Raw genomic sequence first — 20788 nt, 5'->3', positions numbered from 1 at the left:
CTACAGGCAACAGAAAGCACTGGAAAGGTTTTAGGCAAAGGAAAGGTAGGGAGGTAGACAGGATCAGGCTCATGTTCTGAAAAGAACAATGCAGCTGGCACTGTGCACCTGGATTAGGGAGTACCAAGAGCAGGCCTGGGGAGATCAACTGCGAAGTCCAACCAAGGGATGACAGCTTGGACTCAAGTGGTACAGGGAAGATGAAAATAAGTGGACAGATGAGAAATGTTCCAGAAACAGAAGCAACAGCCTCCCTTGTCAGATTGCCCAAGGGAAGTAAAAAAAGAATAAGTTCCCTTGAACCTCCAGGCAGCCCCCGAGGTCCTGGCTTGCGCTGCTGATGGGCAGTGCATTCACTGAGCTTGGGAGCAACGCCTCCTCTCCAAGACCCACGGGTACAGGCTTTCCTAAGATGAGAGTGACTTTAAATCCAGCATGTAGGAGCCCTTTCATCCCAAAATAATTAACACATTTCTCATGCTTTCTGAAAGTTTGTATATTTTTATAATCCTATATATCTGTTAAATCTGCTCAACTTACTAAAGGCCAAGCACATGCCTCTGTCATTTTCCCATGCTCTTCACTTTCATCAGGACAGTCACAAACTATTGGCAAAAATCTATTTTCACTTAAAATGTTTTTTGAAAAAGTTATTTTCTACACATAGCTACATCCCAAAGAGGCTTCAGGAAAGGCTTGTGAGAAACATATTGTACTATTTCTGGTTATGTAAGAAAAGAAAAACCAAATGAGTTTTTAAAGGTTTAAACTTCAATTCTTGACTACTCCTCAAAGAAAAATAAGTTCTTTCCTAAGCAGGATAAAAATACTAAAGGAAATATTATTTAATTTAATTAAAACTATTTAATTCTCTAAATAGTTTTAAAAACAGTCCTATAGGAACCTCCTAAGCAAAATATGAGCATCTATACCAAAAAGAGCCTCAAAGTTATTTTAAAAACTAATAAATAAATTCCCTATTTAAGCTGTTCCAAAAAATACCATTTATTAGTATCTCCCTAGAGTCAAACACATTACAAACATTTTCTCATTTAATCTTGACAATTTTACGGGGTAAGATATATTATCTGTTACTCCCATTTCACAAGCAAGAGAATTGAGACTTAGAAAAGCTAAGTATAATCGCTTGTTAGAAGTCACAACATGGCCAGTTAAGCGGCAAAACCAAAATTCAAACAAGATCTGTTTGATTCTAAGCACACACACTCTATACCTCCTTTCAAATATAAAAAGAAGTCACTCTTCAGAAGGAATAACTAAAAGTTCAGATTTCTAAAAGGTAAGATTTCTAAAAGACGAAACCACGGCTAAATAACCGAAGTCTGGGCGATCATTCTCTATGTATGTGGCCGGCAGCCACGCACTGGCCTAAACATTAGGGAAGTTTCTGTGTATTGCACTATGATGCTTTAATTGTGAGTTAGATGCTGTTTTAGAGGAAAATCTTTGCTGTTGTTGTTTAGTATCATTCAATTAGGCATACGAAGTCAGGAGAAAAATAAGATTCCAAGAGTGAACATTCATTTCCAAGTGAATTTTTAAGGAATTAGTCTATTCTACAAAGTGAGCTACCATACAAATACAGCTCCGTGCTTACACGCTGAAATAACAGCAATTTGGCAAAACATCAAAGCCACATCACCAATTCCTATCTCCTTCCTGCTGCAGAGGGAAATCCACAGGGGCTCTCAGGGAGCCCACGTGTCAGACCCACCCCGGCGTCCAGACTCAAAACACGACCATCACGTGACTGTCCCTCCTGGGAAAGTCGAAGCCAAAGACGAGGCCAAGCAAAAGCGCCAGGAGGAGCAAAGGGCCCGCAGCTCAGCCGGGTGAGGCGGGAGGCAGGCACTCAGCTTCCTCGCTGGCTCCCAGACCGCCGCAGCGCCGCCACCTGGAGGGGACGCACAGGTCGGCTGCGCACACAGGCTCCTCCCAAGCCCCTGGTGGCTTTTCTTCCACATCAGGCTCTCCTCCGTGTCATCTGTGCTCTTCTTCAGGGCAGTATCCTATTCTGCCTCACCCTCTTGGCCTTCTCCTTTCCCTCCTGAGCAATTCTATGATCCCATGCTGAAGCCATTCTGTGGAACAGAGCAAGGTGGGAGGACAGGGGTGGAGGCAGGTAGAGCGACCTTGGCCTTGAGCCCGCTGGAGGAGTCCAAACTGGTAGGAGGGCATCTGCACAGGGGCTGCCCAGCGTGGGCAGTCGGAGCCCAGAAAGGGGAGGGAAAACATCCACAAGTTGGGAGTAGGCACAGGCATCAGAGCCTGGCAGGGCAGCCTGGCATGGGCGGGGGCGGGAATGAACCCTAAACAGGGCATTGAGGGCACCCACCTGGAGGCTGACCCAGCGAGGGGAGTCCACTTTCCGGAGGGTGTCGAGAGGGCGGCTTCTGCGGGGCACCTGGTGCGGTATTAACACCCACTCAGGGTGAGGAAGCGTCCGCAGAGGGGTGGCCTCTGCCAGCTCTTGGAGCAAAGGAGCTTGAGGATGACATCCACAGGGAGGCAGCCGGATGATGGAGCCCGAGTGGGATGAGGTGGCCATGGATGCCAGGGAGGGGTTGGTGGCAGCACTGAAGGATGGTGGGGGCACTGAACAAATAAGCAACTATACAACTAAGGGGAACAGAGTCACGTTTCTCACTGTCAAAGACTGGGATTCAAATATACAAAGAGGGAGAACTGTCACTAGAATGAATCCTGTGGGATGGGACTGGAATTGGAGGTATCACTGTTAATTCCGATTTCAATATGAGATTTCAATATATAGAGATGCACCTATGTTAAAATAGTGCTATAAAGTGTGTGTGTGTGTGTGTGTGTGTGTGTGTATAGCAATTTGTAAGTATATGTGAAAGTAATCATATAAATTGGGTCATTCTTGTCATTCCCAACTAAAACAGAGACAAAAAGTCAGGGAAAAAGCACTCAGGGCACATACCATTGCTCCAAAGATGTAATTCTCTGCCAGCCCTGCTGCTGAAGCCACCTGCTGTAACCTGAGACCAGTTTTACCTGATGGATACTGAAGCAAGCTGCTGTGACTCTAAGACTAGTTTTACCCACCCTGTCTTTCACCAATCAGAGCTTGCCAGCTCCCCAAAACTTTACTAGTACCAATGAACTTTTTTAAAAAGTATATTATTATTATTTTTTTTCCTGAGACGAGTCTCGCTCTGTCACCAGGCTGGAGTGCAGTGGCATGATCTCGGCTCACTGCAACCTCTGCCTCCCGGTTTCAAGCGATTCTTCTGCCTCAGCCTTCCCAGTAGCCGGGATTACAGGTGCGTGCCACCATGCCCAGCTAATTTTTGTATTTCTAGTAGAGACGGGGTTTCATCATGTTGGCCATGCTGGTCTTGATTTCTTGACCTCGTGATCCGCCCGCCTCGGCCTCCCAAAATGCTGGGATTACAGGTGTGAGCCACCACACCCGGCCTTAACTTTCTTTCAAAACAATACCTAACATTTCCCCTTCTTATAAAACCTCCAGCCGGGCACGGTGGCTCACTTCAGCCCTCAGATTGAGGCTTCAGTGAAGGAACTTTTCCCCTTCAATTGGATAAGGCAGCTTATGGTCCTTCTTGGTAAGTCTGTATTTTCTTTTCCATAGGCGCCTGAATTGACTTTTGTGTATTCAGTGCTTGCATTTTAATTTGCTTTTGTGTATTTGGCATTAAACTGAATCACCCAAATAAATTTAGTTACAAATGGGCTTTCAAAGTTGAAAGGCATGCCAAGATATTTTCTAGGACTCCAGCTGATAGCATGCTCAAACATTATAGGGATCATTTAAACAGGCTGTTTTTCTTTAAACTAAAAGACCACAGCTATAAAATTATACACTCCAAATAAGACTCACACCTCAATTGATACACGAGGCTCCAGAAAAAAAAAAAAAAGACTCAAAGACTGCCTCACTACAAAAGACTGTCTTAAGGCCCTTTCTTCTCTGATGCTTTCCCTTCCCTTCCTAAAATCCTAAAATTTCTCCTCTTTCTCCTTCTCTAAACTAAATTCCCTTTTTCCAAAACTCCTCAGCTATTCTGGCATACTATACAAGCAAGACACTTAAAAGCCAGCAGATAGAGAAGAAAATAATTTTGATCGCTGTGCTGTTTCTTAAAAGCAAAAGGTGAAACTCCCATGTAAATAAAACCCTCTTTACACTAAAAAGAATAGCAACATTCTTATCTTCAAGGACAGAGAATCAAGACCAAGAAAATACTATGCAGACCTTGGTAGGCTAACTCTTAGCTTGTGGGCCTCCTCATATCATTCAGTCACATTTCACAGTTGACTATCCTTTTTCCAATACAGGATATTAGCATTGGATTCAAATTGCTTTATCCAAAATTTGGTTCACAGCCTTTATAAGATTGCCTATTTAAGTAAATCTTACCCTGAGCAACATAATGAGACCCTGTCTCTACAAAAATTTAGAAATTAGCCAGGTATGGTGGCTACATGCCTGAGGTCTCAGTTACTCATGATGCTGAGGGAGGAGGATCACTTGAGCCCAGTAGGTCAAGGCTACAGTGAGCTGTAGTTGCATCACTGCACTACAGCCTGGGTGACAAAATGAGACTCTGTCTCAACAAAATAAACGAGAAATCTTAAAGTTTGACCCTATCCCATTTTGTCAGAAAAATAATCTGGATCCAGCTGTCTTTATATTATAAACTGGTGAGTGCACATGTTTTATAATCTCATAACTAAAATTCTAAAGTAAAAGCTATACAATCTCTATGTGTATGTATATGTGTTTAGAATGTGTTTATGCATATGTATATGTATTATGTTGTATGTTGTGTCAACATAATAAAATCTGGCATAGTCATCAAGAAATCCCTTAAGATATTTTACTCCAATTGATTTAAATAAATGAATGCTCATATAAAATATATGCGAATTAACCCAAATGTTTATTTTTAGTTCACATGACTTAAGTAAATCTTTGATAAATTAATTGGTTTTTAAACTTTTGGTAAATTAGAAATATCTTCAAAATTGTCAACATATATTTTTGCCTGAGCTTACTGGTCAGACAGCAAACATCTGCTAAATGTTTTAAGGTCACAAACCTATGAACCCAGCCTAAAACAAAATGATCTTGTTTATGAAATTCTTTGATAAATAAGATCAATTTAATATTGTTGATTTAATAAAAACAGCTGTCTTCTGAGTTATCATTAAGATACCCATGTATTTAACTTTAAGGTTTTACTTAGGTAAATACCTGGTATTAACAGGATATAAAATCGGTTAATTTAAAAAAACTTGAAATAATAACTAGCTCTAATATCTCACTTTTCATAAGTAATCCAGGTATAGTAATTTTAAAAATAAATGTTAGGTAATGGTAAATGGAATAAAGTTTATGAATGAAATTTTCATATAATTTAAAATATTAAATTTATATTATTGTTAAATAATAAATCACACATGTATACATATGTAACAAACCTGCACATTGTGCACATGTACCCTGAAACTTAAAGTATCATAATAATAAAATTAAAAAAAAAATCATTACGTTTCTGGGTCATATCCAAATAAGATAAAAAATGAAACAAATTGCTGAATCAATATAAGTCCCTTCTTGCCTCCTTAAATTTTATAAAAAGACCAAATATACTTAGGTCTAATAATCAAAATACAAATTTAAAGAAAAAAAATTGTATGAGAAAGAATCTTATGTAGTAAGTTGTTGTCCTAAGATAAAATGATTGGTTGTCCCACAGTTTTTTTAAAAAGAGAAAAATTGTAGGACTGAGACTGAGGGTTATGGAAAATGATAAAGGTCTAAACAAGTCAAAACAGATTTATAAAGAATGGGTCTTAGGAAGGACATTTTATGTGTGACTGGGTTTAAAGAGATTGGGAAAAATTTGCTTGTTTTTCTAAAATTTCTAAACATTAAACGTTAGTGTGAGGGGTGCACTGATACAGGACCAGAGTCTAGTCCTCTATATTTAAAACAACAAGGTTTTTTTGCAATATTGATCTGCTCTTTAAAAAATTACAAGAGGTTTTGATTTTTATTTATAAAATCTGTTTAACAGCCATCTTCTAAACTGCACAGTTCTTATTCTTAACACATTTCTTCATGAAATCCATTTAGTTTCCCTAGTTTCAAGTTTAAAATGCTGTCCTCTTCATTTAAAATGGTAATTTGATTTCTTTAGGTAAAGTTTTCCTTTTAAAATTTCTCAGATTCCTGTCTCAGAGGTTAATCTTTGCTGTATCTCCCTGCATGTGATTTATAGGTCATACATCACTGCCTTCAGCTTTTTCTCCCCTTGAGAAGGACTGGGATGTTAACTCTCTACTTCAACTTTTTTTTTTCAGATCCTGTAACTTTTCAGTACAATTCTAACTCAGCTGTTATGGCCTGACAGTGAAATGTTTATCTTGAAGGCCTGGAAAAGCAGTGTTTTCATGCAGTATAACTTGATTCTGTCCTCATGAGTTGCTACATCCATAACCTTGGACACATTTTTCCTGTGTCTGATCAAGTAACCTTTCATCAGGTTTCACTTCCAGGTTATCTTTTTGTTCATTTGTTTGCTGTTTTTTTGTTTCTTTGAGACAAGGACTTGCTCGGTTGCCTAGGCTTGAGTGCAATGGTGTGATCGTAACTCACAATTTCAACCTCTTGAGCTCAAGCAATCCTCTGGCCTCAGCCTCCTGAGTGGCTGGGACCACAGACACGTGTCACCACACTCGTCTAATTTTGTTTATTTCTTGTAGAGACAAGGTCTCACTAGGTTGCCCAGGCTGATCTCCTGGGCTCAAATGATCCTACCACCTGGATCTCCCAAAGTGCTTGGGTTACAGGCATGAGGTGCCGTGCCCAGCCTACTTCCAGGTTATCTAAATGAGCTTCCTATAAAAAGGAACAATCAGACTGCAGAAGGTTTTTTTTTTTTTTTACCTTTTCGGTAGCTTGCCTAAGAAACAGTTTATAGTTCATCGATATAATTTCCTGTGTTGCCTTTATTAGGTTTTTGATTACTTAAAACAAAACAAAAGCTAAGCTTTAAAAGAATTAAAGATGTTTTCCATTTAATTCTCTGTATTGCTTTTTACAGCTTTTTGATTATCACTATGGCTACATGAATGACTTTAATTTTATAAGTGAACTGACTGGAATTCTTTTATTTTTATTTATTTTTTTTATTTTTTGAGACAGAGTCTCGCTCTATCACCCAGGCTGGAGAGCAGTGGTGCCATCTCAGCTCATTGCAACCTCCACCTCCCAGGTTCAAGCAATTTTCCTGCCTCAGCCTCCCAATTAGCTGGGACTATAGGCATACACCACCATGCCCAACTAATTTTTGTATTTTTAGTAGAGACAGGGTTTCATCGTGTTGGCCAGGCTTGTCTCAAACTCCTGACCTCAGGTGATCCACCCGCCTCAGCCTCCCAAACTACTAGCATTACAGGAGTGAGCCACCACGCCCAGCCAACTGCAAGTTCTTATTATCTACCTGTGGTCTAGACTAGATCCTAAATTCTTCTAGGTTCACCCCATCCAACTTTCTCACATAAAATTACTAAAACAGATACTGCTGTATTCTGAAGCCCTACATAAACTTAAACTAGATAAATTTTAAGGAACAAGTCTCGTGCCTGATGTATAGGCCACACAGAAAGTTCACCAAACTGCCCAAAGCTGTAACTAGAGACATTCAAATTGCAAACCAGGATGAGAAACTGACATTTTTCATGTTGTAGACAGCTTTTCTCAAGATATGGGAACAAGGCTTCCTACCACATGAGACTCTCACCCCTTTTTCTACCTTTCTGAGTTGACAAAATAATGCTGCAAGTAAAATTTCCCAATTAGTAAATTCGTAGGTAACTTGACAAACTCCAGCCTAAGAAATCCTTTTAGTTCATCTAGTTGGCAACCTTGACAATATCCCTGACACAACTGTGTATTCAAATCGTACTGCTGATCCCTTTAGCAGAGTTGTCATTGTTTGCTTTAATTCAACCCAGTCAACCACAAAAGACCCCAAACAGCCAAAGCAATCCTGAGCAAAAAGAGCAAAGCTGGAGGCATCACACTACCTGACTTCAAAATTTACTATAAAACTATAGTAACCAAATCAGCATAGTACTGGCATAGAAACAGACACACAGACTGACGGAACACAACAGAGAACCCAGATATAAATCCATGCACTTATAGCCAACTTATCTTCAACAAAAGGCACCAAGAACATACAATGAGGAAAGGACATTTGCTTCAATAAATGGTGCTGGGGAAACTGGATATCCATATGCAGAGGAATGAAACTGGACCCCTATCTCTCACCATACACAGAAATCAAATCAAAATGGATTAAAGACGAAAATCTAAGACCTGAATCTATGAAGCTACTAGAAGAAAACATTGAAGACATGCTCCAGAACATTAGTCTGGGCAAATATTTTCTTTGTAAGACCTCAAAAGCACAGACAACCAAATCAAAAATAGACAAATGGGATTATACCAGACTAAAAACTTTCTGTACAGCAAAAGAAACCATCAACAAAGTGAAGAGACAACCCACAGAATGGGAGAAAACATTGGCAAACTATTCATCTGACAAATATGTAAGGAGCTCAAGCAATTCAACACCAACACCACTAACATAGCTAGAAGAGAATAATTCAAATAGTTCTAAGCATGAAGACATATTTAAACTGACGGATATCTCCAGTATACTAATTTTGATCTTTACAAATTATATCAATTACCACATGTACTACAAACTATGTACATGTAGTATGCATCAATTAAAAATAAAAAAATAAATTCAACACAGTCATAAAATGCTACTCAATGGCTACGATAGTGTGTCTGGAATTGGTGGGTTCTTGGTCTCACTGACTTCAAGAATGAAGCCGTGGACCCTCCCGGTGAGTGTTACAGCTCTTAAGGTGGCGCGTCTGGAGTTTGTTCCTTCTGATGTTCAGATGTGTTCAGAGTTTCTTCCTTCTGGTGGGTTCGTGGTCTCGCTGGCTCAGGAGTGAACCTGCAGTCCTTCGTAGTGAGTGTTACAGCTCTTAAGGCAGCACGTCTGGAGTTGTTCGTTCCTCCCGGTGGGCTCGTGGTCTCGCTGGCTTCAGGAGTGAAGCTGCAGATCTTCGCGGTGAGTGTTACAGCTCATAAAAGTAGTGTGGACCCAAAGAGTGAGAGCAGTAGCAAGATTTATTGCAAAGAGCGAAAGAACAAAGCCTCCACAGTGTGGAAGGGTACCCCAGCGGGTTGCCAATGCTGGCTCGGGCAGCCTGCTTTTATTCTCTTATCTGGCTCCGCCCACATCCTGCTGATTGGTAGAGCCAAGTGGCCTGTTTTGACAGGGCGCTGATTGTTGCGTTTACAATCCCTGAGCTAGATACAAAGGTTCTCCACATCCCCATCAGATTAGTTAGATACAGAGTTTCCACACACAGCTTCTCCAAGGCCCCACCAGAGCCCCTAGATACAGAGTGTCCATTGGTTCATTCACAAACCTTGAGCTAAACACAGGGTGCTGATTGGTGTGTTTACAAACCTTGAGCTAGATACGGAGGGCCAATTGGTGTATTTACAATCCCTGAGCTAGACATAAAGGTTCTCCAAGGCCTCAACAGAACAGCTAGATACAGTGTCGATTGGTGCACTCACAAACCTTGAGCTAAACACAGGGTGCTGATTGTTGCATTTACAATCCTTGAGCTAGACGTAAAGACTCTCCACGTCCCCATCAGACTCACCCCAGCTGGCTTCACCCAGTGGATCCCACACCAGGGCTGCAGGTGGAGCTGCCTGCCAGTCCCGGTGCCGTGCACCCGCACTCCTCAGCCCTTGGGCAGTCGATGGGACTGGCCGCCGTGGAGCAGGGAGCAGCGCTCGTCGAGGAGGCACAGGCTGCACAGGAACCCACGGAGGCGGGGGGAAGGCTCAGGCATGGCAGGCTGCAGTCCTGAGGCCTAACCCGCGGGAAGGCAGCTAAGGCCCGGCGAGAAATCGAGCGCAGCGCCGGTGGGCTGGCACTGCTGAGGGACCCAGTACACCCTCCGCAGCCACTGGGCCGGGTGCTAAGTCCCTCATTGCCCGGGGCCGGCAGGGCCGCCTGGCTGCTCCGAGTGCGGGGCCCGCCAAGCCCACGCCCACCAGGAACTCCAGCTGGCCCGCAAGCGCCGCACGCAGCCCCAGTTCCCGCTCGCACCTTCTCCCTCCACACCTCCCTGCAAGCTGAGGGAGCCGGTTCTGGCCTTGGCCAGCCCAGAAAGGGGCTCCCATAGTGCAGCAGTGGGCTGAAGGACTCCTCAAGTGCCGCCAAAGTGGGAGCCCAGGCAGAAGAGGTGCAGAGAGCAAGCGAGGGCTCTGAGGACTGCCAGCACGCTGTCACCTCTCAATAGGCTTCATCAAGTTTCTCCCATGGTCTTTTGGTTTCTTTGGTTGATTACCTTCAAAATTAGGTTTGAGGTTTTGAATTATTATTCAAACTAGATTTATTATATTGTTGCTAATTATTTTTTGCATTGTGAGTTCTACACATTGTTCTCATTTCCTATCTAATGTTTGTAAAGTCAACTCTCCTAACAGAATAATTCTAGCTCAACACCTGGAGATGACTGCTGATGCCTATGAAACTGAAAAGCAGGAATCTGATGCTGGATTCCAAACAAATCTGAGAAAATTTTTCCTTCTGGCCTCTTTGTTACTCAGATATGGCCCGGATCCGTGATATAGACCCCCATACCCTCCCCCACATTGTAGGACAGAGACAACTAGGACAGGTCCTAGTATCAAGGGACAATTAACCTAACTTTAAAATGGTTTGTCACCAATGCTTTCAGAAAAAGATTTTGATCAAAAGGGGGAAATGTGAAAGTTGATCACATAAACTGGGCCATTCTTGTCATAACCAACTAAGACAGAGTCCAGAAGCCAGGAGGACAAAGTACTCAGGGCACACACCATTGCTCCAAGCATATTAATCTCTGGAAGCCTGGCTGCTGAAGCCACCTGCCATAACCTGAAACCAGTTTTATTTAATGGCTACTGAAACCACCTCCTCCAGCTCTAAGACTAGTTTTACCCTCTGCCATCACTCACCAATCAGGGCTTGCCAGTCCCCCAAAACTTTACTAGTGCCAAAAAACTGTCTTTTAAAACAATACCTAACATTTCTCCTTCTTATGAAAGCTCCAACCTTCTCTTTGTTCTTCAGACATGACAAAGACCACCCAGTCTGTGTGTATACCCCAACTATAGTGTATACCCCAACTATAATTCTTGCTTCCCAAATAAAACATTTTAAATATAGAAATTCATCTCTATAGTTTACTCAACTTCAACATATAGACATCTGTGTTCATAAATATACAAACAGACTTTCCTTAGCTCTGTCCACTGAGAGGGCCTAGGAGCAATGGCATCCTAATAGCAATGAACACACTTAGCCCCGGCCACATAAAAAGAGCCACAGCTCTTTAGAGAAATGACTCATTCAACGTCTGGGGCAAGGAGAGTTCAAGATAAGCCTAAAACATCTTGTGTCAGAAAACGTGGAAGTGCTCAAAGAATAACAGAATCAATCAAAAGGACACCAAAACCAGCTTGAAGGGGACTCACTGGCCAAACTGGGGGCAACTTTAGCACCAAAACAATGAAAAAAAAAAAAGGATTAAAATCCACTGAATAAAATAAGAAGCCATGAGTCCATAAAGAAATAAATAAAAAGAAATTTGTAAAAAAAAATGATATTTTTAGTTTTGAATTACCACCCTATAAAACACTTACTAATTCCAAAGGAAAAACTGTGACTTTATAGTGGAAAAACCTGGAAGACACTACCTTAATCAAGAAATCAAAGTTATCCTCATAAATGGAACATCCCAAAATCATGTGTCATCTACTATGATGCAGTGGCGACAGAAGCATCACTCATGTGATATTTCCCCCAAGATACATAACCTGAACTTAATCATGAGGCAGTATCAGACAAATCCAAACTGAGAGACATTTTACAAAATAATTGGCCTGTAATCTTCAAGAGTATCAAGGTCATAAAAGTTCGGGAAAGGCAGAGGAACTGTTCCAGATTGAGGAGACGGGAGATACACAACAATTTAATGTGACATATGATTCTGAGCTGATCCGTTTCCTATAAAGGATGTTACTGGAGTAACTGGTGAAACTTGAAATGAGGCTTGAAGCTTGGGTGGCAGTAATGTATCAATGCTAATTTCCTGCTTGGAAGGGTTGGTTGTACTGTCGTTGGGCAGGGCATGTTCTTATATGTAGGAAATACATGATAATGTATTGGGGGTGATGAGGTATCAGACTGACAGCTTACTCTCTAATTCAGGAAAAAAAAAAATCTTTGTCCTGTACTTGCAGCCTTTTTTATAAGTTTGATATAAAAAGTTTCCAATCTTTACAAAATATCAATTAAAAAAGGAGAACAAGATCACTCTGTGGCGCTAAGAGAGAGCACACAGGGAGATGATGCAGTCATTTAAAATAGGCATGTCAGCAAATAAGCTTATGGTCCAAATATTTCACATGAAAAGTTTAGGTCTGAGCGAGCATTAAAATGCACCAAAGTGGCAGCTTCAGTTTCAGCAGCAAAAGGTAATTATGCTGAGCAAAAATCAAATATGCTTTAAAAAATCAAGCATGTTAATGAAAAGAATCCTTTGATTCAAACTCAAAATGAAACAGAAACCTCTGGCTTTAGGAAGAGAATGAGCAAAACCCACAGGAAGGAAGATGGGGATGTTTACTCAGCAGGAGATGGTGTCTGGCCACCACCAGGCCCTCCCTACGTAAGTGCACTGCCTACAGGGCTTGAAGGCTTCACAAATGTCTCCACTAGAACTAAGTGCTGCTCTGTGACATTTTCTTTTGCTCAATCAAAAAAAAAAAAAACAGGGTACTAAGTCCCTTTTCCAGAGTTCAGCACTCTTACTATACACCAGGGACCTCTAATCACAGATGTAGGAGAGACTTAGTATTGTCTTCAGAGGGGGTTCCTCTGTAGGATGGCATGAAGACGTTAATAATCTGAAGGTGTCACAGGAAGTTCTTTAATAAGGCAAAGTTTTTAATACGGTGTTTGCTCTCATATATTAAAGAATTCCTCCTGGCACATAAAAACTGTTTTCATAAAACAGCCTTTATGAGGCCGGGCGTGGTGGTTCACGCTTGTAATCCCAGCATTTTGGGAGGCCATTGTGGACAGATCACGAGGTCAAGAGTTTGAGACCAGCCTGGACAACACAGTGAAACCCCATTTCTACTAAAAATACAAAAATTATCTGGGCATGGTGGCAGACACCTATAATCCTAGCTACTTGGGAGGCTGAGGCAGGAGAATCGCTTGAACCTGGGAGGCAGAAGTTGCAGTGAGCCGGGATCACGCCACTGCACTCCAGCCTGGGCAACAAGAGTGAAACTGTCTCAAAAACAAAACAACAACAACAAAAACCAACAAACAAAAATATGTATATATATACAGCCTTTATGAATACAAGCACTTGGCCTATCTTTGTGCTTTACACAATTTGATTCATTGATGCCATTACTGATTGACTCCAGGAAGAAAACAAACATGTTCCTTCCCTTTATAAGTATCTTTATTCCCAGCACAAATTCACCAAAAGGGACAGAATCCTACGGAGGGGGGGCCTTGAATCAGAAAAGTTGAAAGCTTAGCTCTTATAAACCAGTATCAAGAGCAAATAAATTATTTGAAAATACATACTGAAAACTACTTGTTAGAAAGTAGTGTTTTCATTGAAATGCATGTGGAGGCTTCAATTATTGAAGTGCCCCTGCAAGAAGTTCTTTACTTAGAAAGAAGTCCCCTGTTAATCCTCCACTGAGTGTCATGGCTCAGTGGAAATATAATTCTTTAGGTTCAAAGTAGCTGATATGGTTTGACTCTGTGTCCCCACTAAATCTCATGTACAACTGTAATCTCCAGTGCTGGAGGTGGGGCTTGGTGGGAGGTGACCAGATTATGGGGGCAGAGTTCTCATGAACGGTTCAGCCTAAATATTTAACTGTTTACTTAATGATAGTAAATGGCATCTGTATTAATAGGAATTGAATAAAGTAAAACTGATTTGGTTTTCCCCTTTTTATTGTGAATACCCATTCTCAGGTAAGGAATTACCTCAGTGGGAATGAACAGGTCCCTCACAAAGTTTAGAAAATACCAACATTAGAACCACTGACATATAATTACTTTGCAAGAAAGTGCTTCTGTCATTACACCCAGGAAGTAAACTAGCTCCTCCAACAAAAGACTCCAGGATAATATTCAAGGAGTCATCTTTGAAGCTTCTAGAATCATTTAATAAGCGATATCCCCCGGCACCAAAACTACTCCCTGATAATAAGTTAAGCACTTTTAGAATCTGTGCTTCTTCAGGCCTTTTAGCTAATTAATACTCTAGAGCTTTAGTAAACTATGACTTCAGTATAGTAAAGGATAGATTTTATTGGTCTGATTGGACTGATTCTATGCCTTTTTAAAAGACATCTAACTTAGGTAGGAGATTTGGCATATTACGTAACTGAATATTTTTTAAAAAACCAAATTGCCCTAGGATATGCTGAGAAAAAATAAAATAGAGAGAAAAATACAAAATAAGAAAAGTTAAGAAGATAATGAGGTTTTGAAGGAGTCAGCCAGAAGAAAGCCCCTCCAGGCAGAGAAAGCACTTCTTCAGACAGTAAGTTCTAGACTGCATGCTCTGTACAGCTGCAGCAAAGCAGACAGGGGTCCTGGTGGCAGGTGACAAACAAGTGCCAGGTGGTGAGGGGTCTCCAGCAACATTCTGGAAGGGGGGTTATGAGGCACTCCAGTAACAGAATTTCAGATAAATCTTAGTTGGGGAAGAGAGGGTATAGAAAGACTGAAAAGTGACCAGGAACTAATCAAAGGTGGGGAGACATTACTTGAGAGATGTCAAGAAGGACGAGTTGAGAAAAGGCACTGGGTTGGAGTCAGAGGTAAATGGGAGGGAGGAGTAAGGCTGTCTCCAGGACTCTAGTTTGACTGCAGGTTGATGACGGTGCTACAGGATGAGGGATTATAGGAGAAGCAGACTGAACACTGGGGAACAAAAGTGAGTTCGGTTTTAATATCTAAGTCAATCTTCAAGTGGAAGAAAAATAAGAGCATGAAAGCTTCCAATGATTTGGGAGGTCCTTGGTTCCATCAATTAACACAATATTAGTGACTATCCATGAGGCGCTGGTGAGCTACACAAGAATAGTTTCAGTGCAATGATGATTGTAGACACAGATGGTGGGGACATGGTGAGCTGATGGCAGATGAGGAAATACTGTTGCTCTTAAGAAACTTAGATGCTACTGGCGACTTCTGGACATGAGAGAACAAAACAAGAATATACAGTAGAAGAAACCTACATGCAATTCTAAATACCAAGTGATATTCTGGACTGTCTTGGAACAGAAAAAGGACACTAGTAGAAAAACTGGTGATATCTGAATGAAGTCTATAGTTTAGTGAATAGTGATGTCAATGTTACTTAGTTCTGACAAATGCTGCATGGTCACCTAAGATATTAATATTAGGAGAAACTGGGTGAAGGGTATGCAGGACTATTTCTACACTATATTTGCAACTTTTCTGTAATCCTAAAATTTTTCTGAAAATAAAAGTTTACTCAGAAATATCTAAGAACAGATATTCCAACAACACTCCCTATTTTACAAATTAAAGTTTTCAGTTCAGGAGTTTCTGAATTTATTTTTAAATAATATTTGTCTGATTATAACATGATTAAATACTACTTGCAATATAATAATTGGAAAATATAGACAATATACTTTTTATCTAACAACTTAGAGATGATAATTGTTCACATCTTTTCTTACTCTACAGATAAGTGAATTCATTTTAGCCATCATTCAGACCAATCCCCTGGGGGTCTCTTCCCCTTAATATTTTATCATAAGCTTTTCCTCTCATGTAATTTAAATTTCTTCAAAGCATTTAAGTGACTACATACTTGTCTACACACAATGTTGTACCTATTTCCTAAGTTGTTGGACATTTGGATTGTTAATATTTCCAACTGTTCATTATTTACAAATAGTACCACAATGACTATCATATGCATAAATGGAATACACATGCTGATATCACTAGGAGAAATGTCAAAAAGTGGACTTGAAGGAAATGTTTACTCAGCACTTTTGATAAACACTATCGGTATGTCCTCCAAACAACAGAACCAAATTCTACTCCTAGTAGCAGTATGCCAAGACTCAGTCTCCCCCATCCCACCAGCAAGGAGTATGAGCAGTTTTTTTAAATTGTCATTAATTTGGTAAGTTAAAAAATATCATCACTACTTATAAATTTATATTTATTTGCATTTTAATGAGACTAAATATTTTTAATATATTCATTTTTAGCCACTTTGATTTCTTCTTATCTGAATTACCTGTTTATGCCCTTTGCCTGTTTTTGGACTGAGATCTTGTGTATCTCATTATTTTTTTCTAATTCCTTTATCTATTATTGACCTTTTATTAGCTATAGTTGTGGATAATATTTGCTAGTTTGTTGTTCCCCTTTTATTATTATTATTTTTTTTTCTTTTATTATTATTATTATTATTATCATTATTATACTTTAGGTTTTATGGTACATGTGCGCAATGTGCAGGTAAGTTACATATGTATACATGTGCCATGCTGGTGCGCTGCACCCACCAACTTGTCATCTAGCATTAGGTATATCTCCCATTGCTATCCCTCCCTCCTCCCCCCACCCCACAACAGTCCCCGAAGTGTGATGTTCCCCTTCCTGTGTCCATGTGTTCTCATTGTTCAACTCCCACCTATGAGTGAGAATATGCGGTGTTTGGTTTTTTGTTCTTGCGATAGTTTACTGAGAATGATGATTTCCAGTTTCATCCATGTCCCTACAAAGGACGTGAACTCATCATTTTTTATGGCTGCATAGTATTCCATGGTGTATATGTGCCACATTTCCTTAATCCAGTCTATCATTGTTGGACATTTGTTGTTCCCCTTTTAATCTTGTTTATTATGATGCTCTTTAATGTACAGAGTTTAATTTAGATATGCATACACCTAATTTTCTTTTACAATTTCTTATACTCCTTTTATGTTTATAAAATCCTCACTGCCAGAGCCAGGCGCAGTGGCTCACGCCTGTAATCCCAGCACTTTGGGAGGCCAAGGCCGGTGGATCACTTGAGGTCAGGAGTTTGAGACCAGTCTGGCCAATATGGTGAAACCCCGTCTCTACTACAAATACAAAAAATTAGCCAGGGATGGTGGCAGGCACCTGTAATCCCAGTTACCCGGGAGGCTGAGGCAGGAGAATCACTTGAACCCGGGAGGTGGAGGTTGTAGTGAGCCAAGATTGCGCCATTGCACTCCAGACTCAGCAACAAAAGGGAAACTCTGTCTCAAAAAAAAAAAAAAAAAAAAACCCTCAATGCCCCAACACTCAACCAAACAAATACTAATACCGTGTTAGTTAAAAAGAGCACTTACACATTTAGAAGGAGAGAAGCCAGTTCATTGTTCAACTGAATAAATCAGTTGTTTTTATTTTAGATATTCAAATGTAAAGGCATATAGGTCTGGGATTACACGGTGATTGGCAATACTAATTCTAAAACTTAATCACACACAATCACTAACAAGTAATACTTACTGAAACAAGCCTTCTCTTAGAGCTATGTTAGTTAAGTTTTTAGAATTAATATGAAGAGTTTATCTCAGAGAGTTTCCAAAAGAATCAAAAACTTAATCTCAGCATGACTATGTCAGGGAAAATCTAGTTCAGCCAGTACCCAAGAACACAGAAGGGTGTAGTAGACACCATTAATACTTTAATTATTAGCAGTTATTTTTTCCCATCCCATTTCTAATCAAGATTCTAGTTTTCTCTGCCTTTGTGTTAATAGCTACAAAGAAAGAAGAATGTTAATGTAGAAAGGACATAAAGGTAAAGTAAAATGAGCACAGGCTTTGGAACTTGCTAGATGTGGGTTCAAATTCTGGATCCACCACTAAGTAGTTAAGCTTACCTCAAATAAGTCAAATGGCCTCTTAAAGCTTCATCAGCTGTAACACGGGCTTCAATATCAGTCGCACAGACTGGGCACTCAATAAAATGTTTTAACAATGATTTCCAAAGAAACACATGCTTGTTATAAAATCACTACTAAGAATTAAAGTTTATTTTGCAATATATATATATATATATTTTTTATATACAGGGTCTCACTTTGTCCCCCAGGCTGGAGTGCAGTGACAAGATCTTGGCTCACTACAGCCTCGACCTTCTGAGTTCAAGTTATCCTCTTGCCTCAGCCCCACAAGTAGCTGGAACTACAGGTGCACACCACCAGACCCAGCTATTTTTTTTGTATCTGTGGTAGAGATGGGGTTTCACCATGTTGCCAGGGCTGGTCTTGAACTCCCAAGCTCAAGAGATCCACCTGCCTTGGTCTCCCAAAGTGCTAGGATTATGGGCATGAGCCACCATGCCTGACCTATTTTTCAATACAATTTTCTGTTCACATATAAATATATTATGTGTACATACACAGTTCTGTAGAGTTTTTGTTTAGTATTTTCTTTTGTTACTATTTCTAAGACCTGAGGTAAGAGACTAAATCTATTTTGTTTTATAAGCAACCTCAATAAAAGATTAAACTATTTTCATGGAGAAAAATCCCCATTATAGTGCTAGCACAATAAGCAATTCGGAAATTAGCTCCTTTGTCCTACTGAAAATGGTAAAAATATAAATTACCTCAAAAAGGCCTCAAATAATCCAATTTGCACTACAACTAGCAGTTCATAGTATCTACATACACAAACCAAATCTCAACCTTTTCCTAAACATTTACTATGTTCTACAGCTGGGGAAAACAGGAACAATACAATATCAAATTTAAAGAGGAGTCAGCCACGGTGGGAACTTTTGACAATGGACCATTAACTATAAAACAAGTCCAACAATGAAAAAACACAGCAAAAAGTTACTTTCTGTTAAAACTGAAAAGCTTCCAACTGGACCCTCCCAGACTTGTTAAAAACAAGAACAAATAAATAAAACCGAAAAGCTATTTGAGATAAATATATACCTGGATGTAATGAAACTGTAAATACTAAATCAGTAAAAAATGTTAGTTTGAGGGACTGAATATTTTTACATTGTTGGCCTCAGTCTGCTTTTCTTTTTCTAGAGTAAATGTTTCGACCACAGAATAAGAGAACCTAAAACAATTTACATTAGTGTGAAAATATAGCTGCAGGGGAGATACAACAACATCATAAATCACAACCTCTCTCTGAGAAGAAAAAAATTGTTTTAAAAAACTCCTGCTGTTAGGGCCAGGTAGAGTCCAAATTCATTTCTAAAATCCCAGTGTTACATAACTGAAGCATATTTTGATGGAACTGAACGTCAAGTTATATAATTATCAAACTACTGCATTCTGTTTTCATTTTTCAGCAAAGAACATGACAGGCCTGGGGAGGCGGCAAGGGAAGAAAAGAAATTTAAAGCACCACCCATTTGTTTAAAATAAAAAAACATAGCTTTTATTTTTAAAATCATTTAGGGAGAAAAATCACAAATTCTCAATATTTCATCCCAAGACTAAGCCATATAAAATGGTCTTTAAAAATCTCAATTCTTATTTGTCATTTTTTTCAAGGTATTTTTAGGTGTTTCCATTATTTAAAAACAAACACAAAAGCTTACTCAACAAAATGTTAAGGTACTTTAAAAGTTAATTAGAGGAGCATTATCATATTTATATGCTTCCTTTCCATAGATAATAACACAAATGTTGTTGGACATTCTACTACATTTGATAGAAAACTTAGTAACAGCAGTCTGCTAGTATAGCAGTAATCATAAAATATGTGGAATGTATATCTCCAGAAAATCACATCTTCATCTGTTGGTTTAAATTTAAAGCATCAGATAATTAGTTGAATACAAAAAGGCTATTATCTAAAACCTATTGATGTATTAATAACCATAATGAGGAGTATTCATTTTAGAGCAAATGCACAATCTCCTCTAAAACATGACTTTAATACAATGTAATCATTAGAAGATCAAATCAGTCTGGGAAAAGCTCACACAAAGGATTATTAAAAAACTAAAATAGCATCTCTTTATTTTCTTGTTCACAGAGAAAATTTACAAATAAGTTGTTTTATTTAAAGCCTTTTTAAAAGGCAAATAAATGAAATAACAAGAGCTTCAGACGTTTTTGATGGATATATTTGAAAACCTTAGATGACACTGATAAAGTCTGCAGAAGAGTATGCAATACCCTGAATAAATGGTAGATATTATTATTACATATTTTAATTAATAAACCTAAAACAACTAAGCAATCTAATAAAAATTCACTTAAAAGTTGTTCACTGTGAACTAACACTGTAAATATTGGTGATAATTACCGTGACTCAAAGGGGTTGTGCTATCCTTGGGCTTCTTTTCTTCTTCAGCTTGCTCCTAGAATACAGAAAATGGGATTTAGATGGTATTTCTGGATAATTGTTGGAAACACTGAAAACTAATGTTCCTTTTTTGCAGGAAGGAAAGTTATGAAGATCCTTGTCACTGAGGGGGACAATGCACACAGTACCCAGAGCCTTCCGCTGGGTGCCCAGGAGGGACACACATGATCCATCTGGACTTGGAAGGAATCCATTAAAAGTATTGCT

General features: G+C 39.5%; 1 protein-coding gene across 4 annotated transcripts in view; it reads right to left on the bottom strand.

The window, feature by feature from the left end:
* L3MBTL4 (L3MBTL histone methyl-lysine binding protein 4) overlaps positions 1–20788 on the bottom strand; it is a 462348-nt gene that overhangs the window by 328680 nt on the left and 112880 nt on the right. For all 4 annotated transcript variants that reach the window (XM_054460568.2, XM_054460567.2, XM_054460572.1 and 1 more), the window contains exon 4: positions 20522–20576. In XM_054460568.2, coding sequence (XP_054316543.1) covers positions 20522–20576 — 55 coding nt within the window. The remainder of the gene's footprint in view (positions 1–20521; positions 20577–20788) is intronic.

This window comes from Pongo pygmaeus, chromosome 17 (genome assembly GCF_028885625.2).
Source record: "Pongo pygmaeus isolate AG05252 chromosome 17, NHGRI_mPonPyg2-v2.0_pri, whole genome shotgun sequence".
In the NCBI taxonomy this organism is placed as follows: domain Eukaryota; kingdom Metazoa; phylum Chordata; class Mammalia; order Primates; family Hominidae; genus Pongo; species Pongo pygmaeus.
The sequence above is the reverse complement of the archived record's forward strand: the minus strand, read 5'-3'. Positions and strand labels throughout refer to the sequence as shown.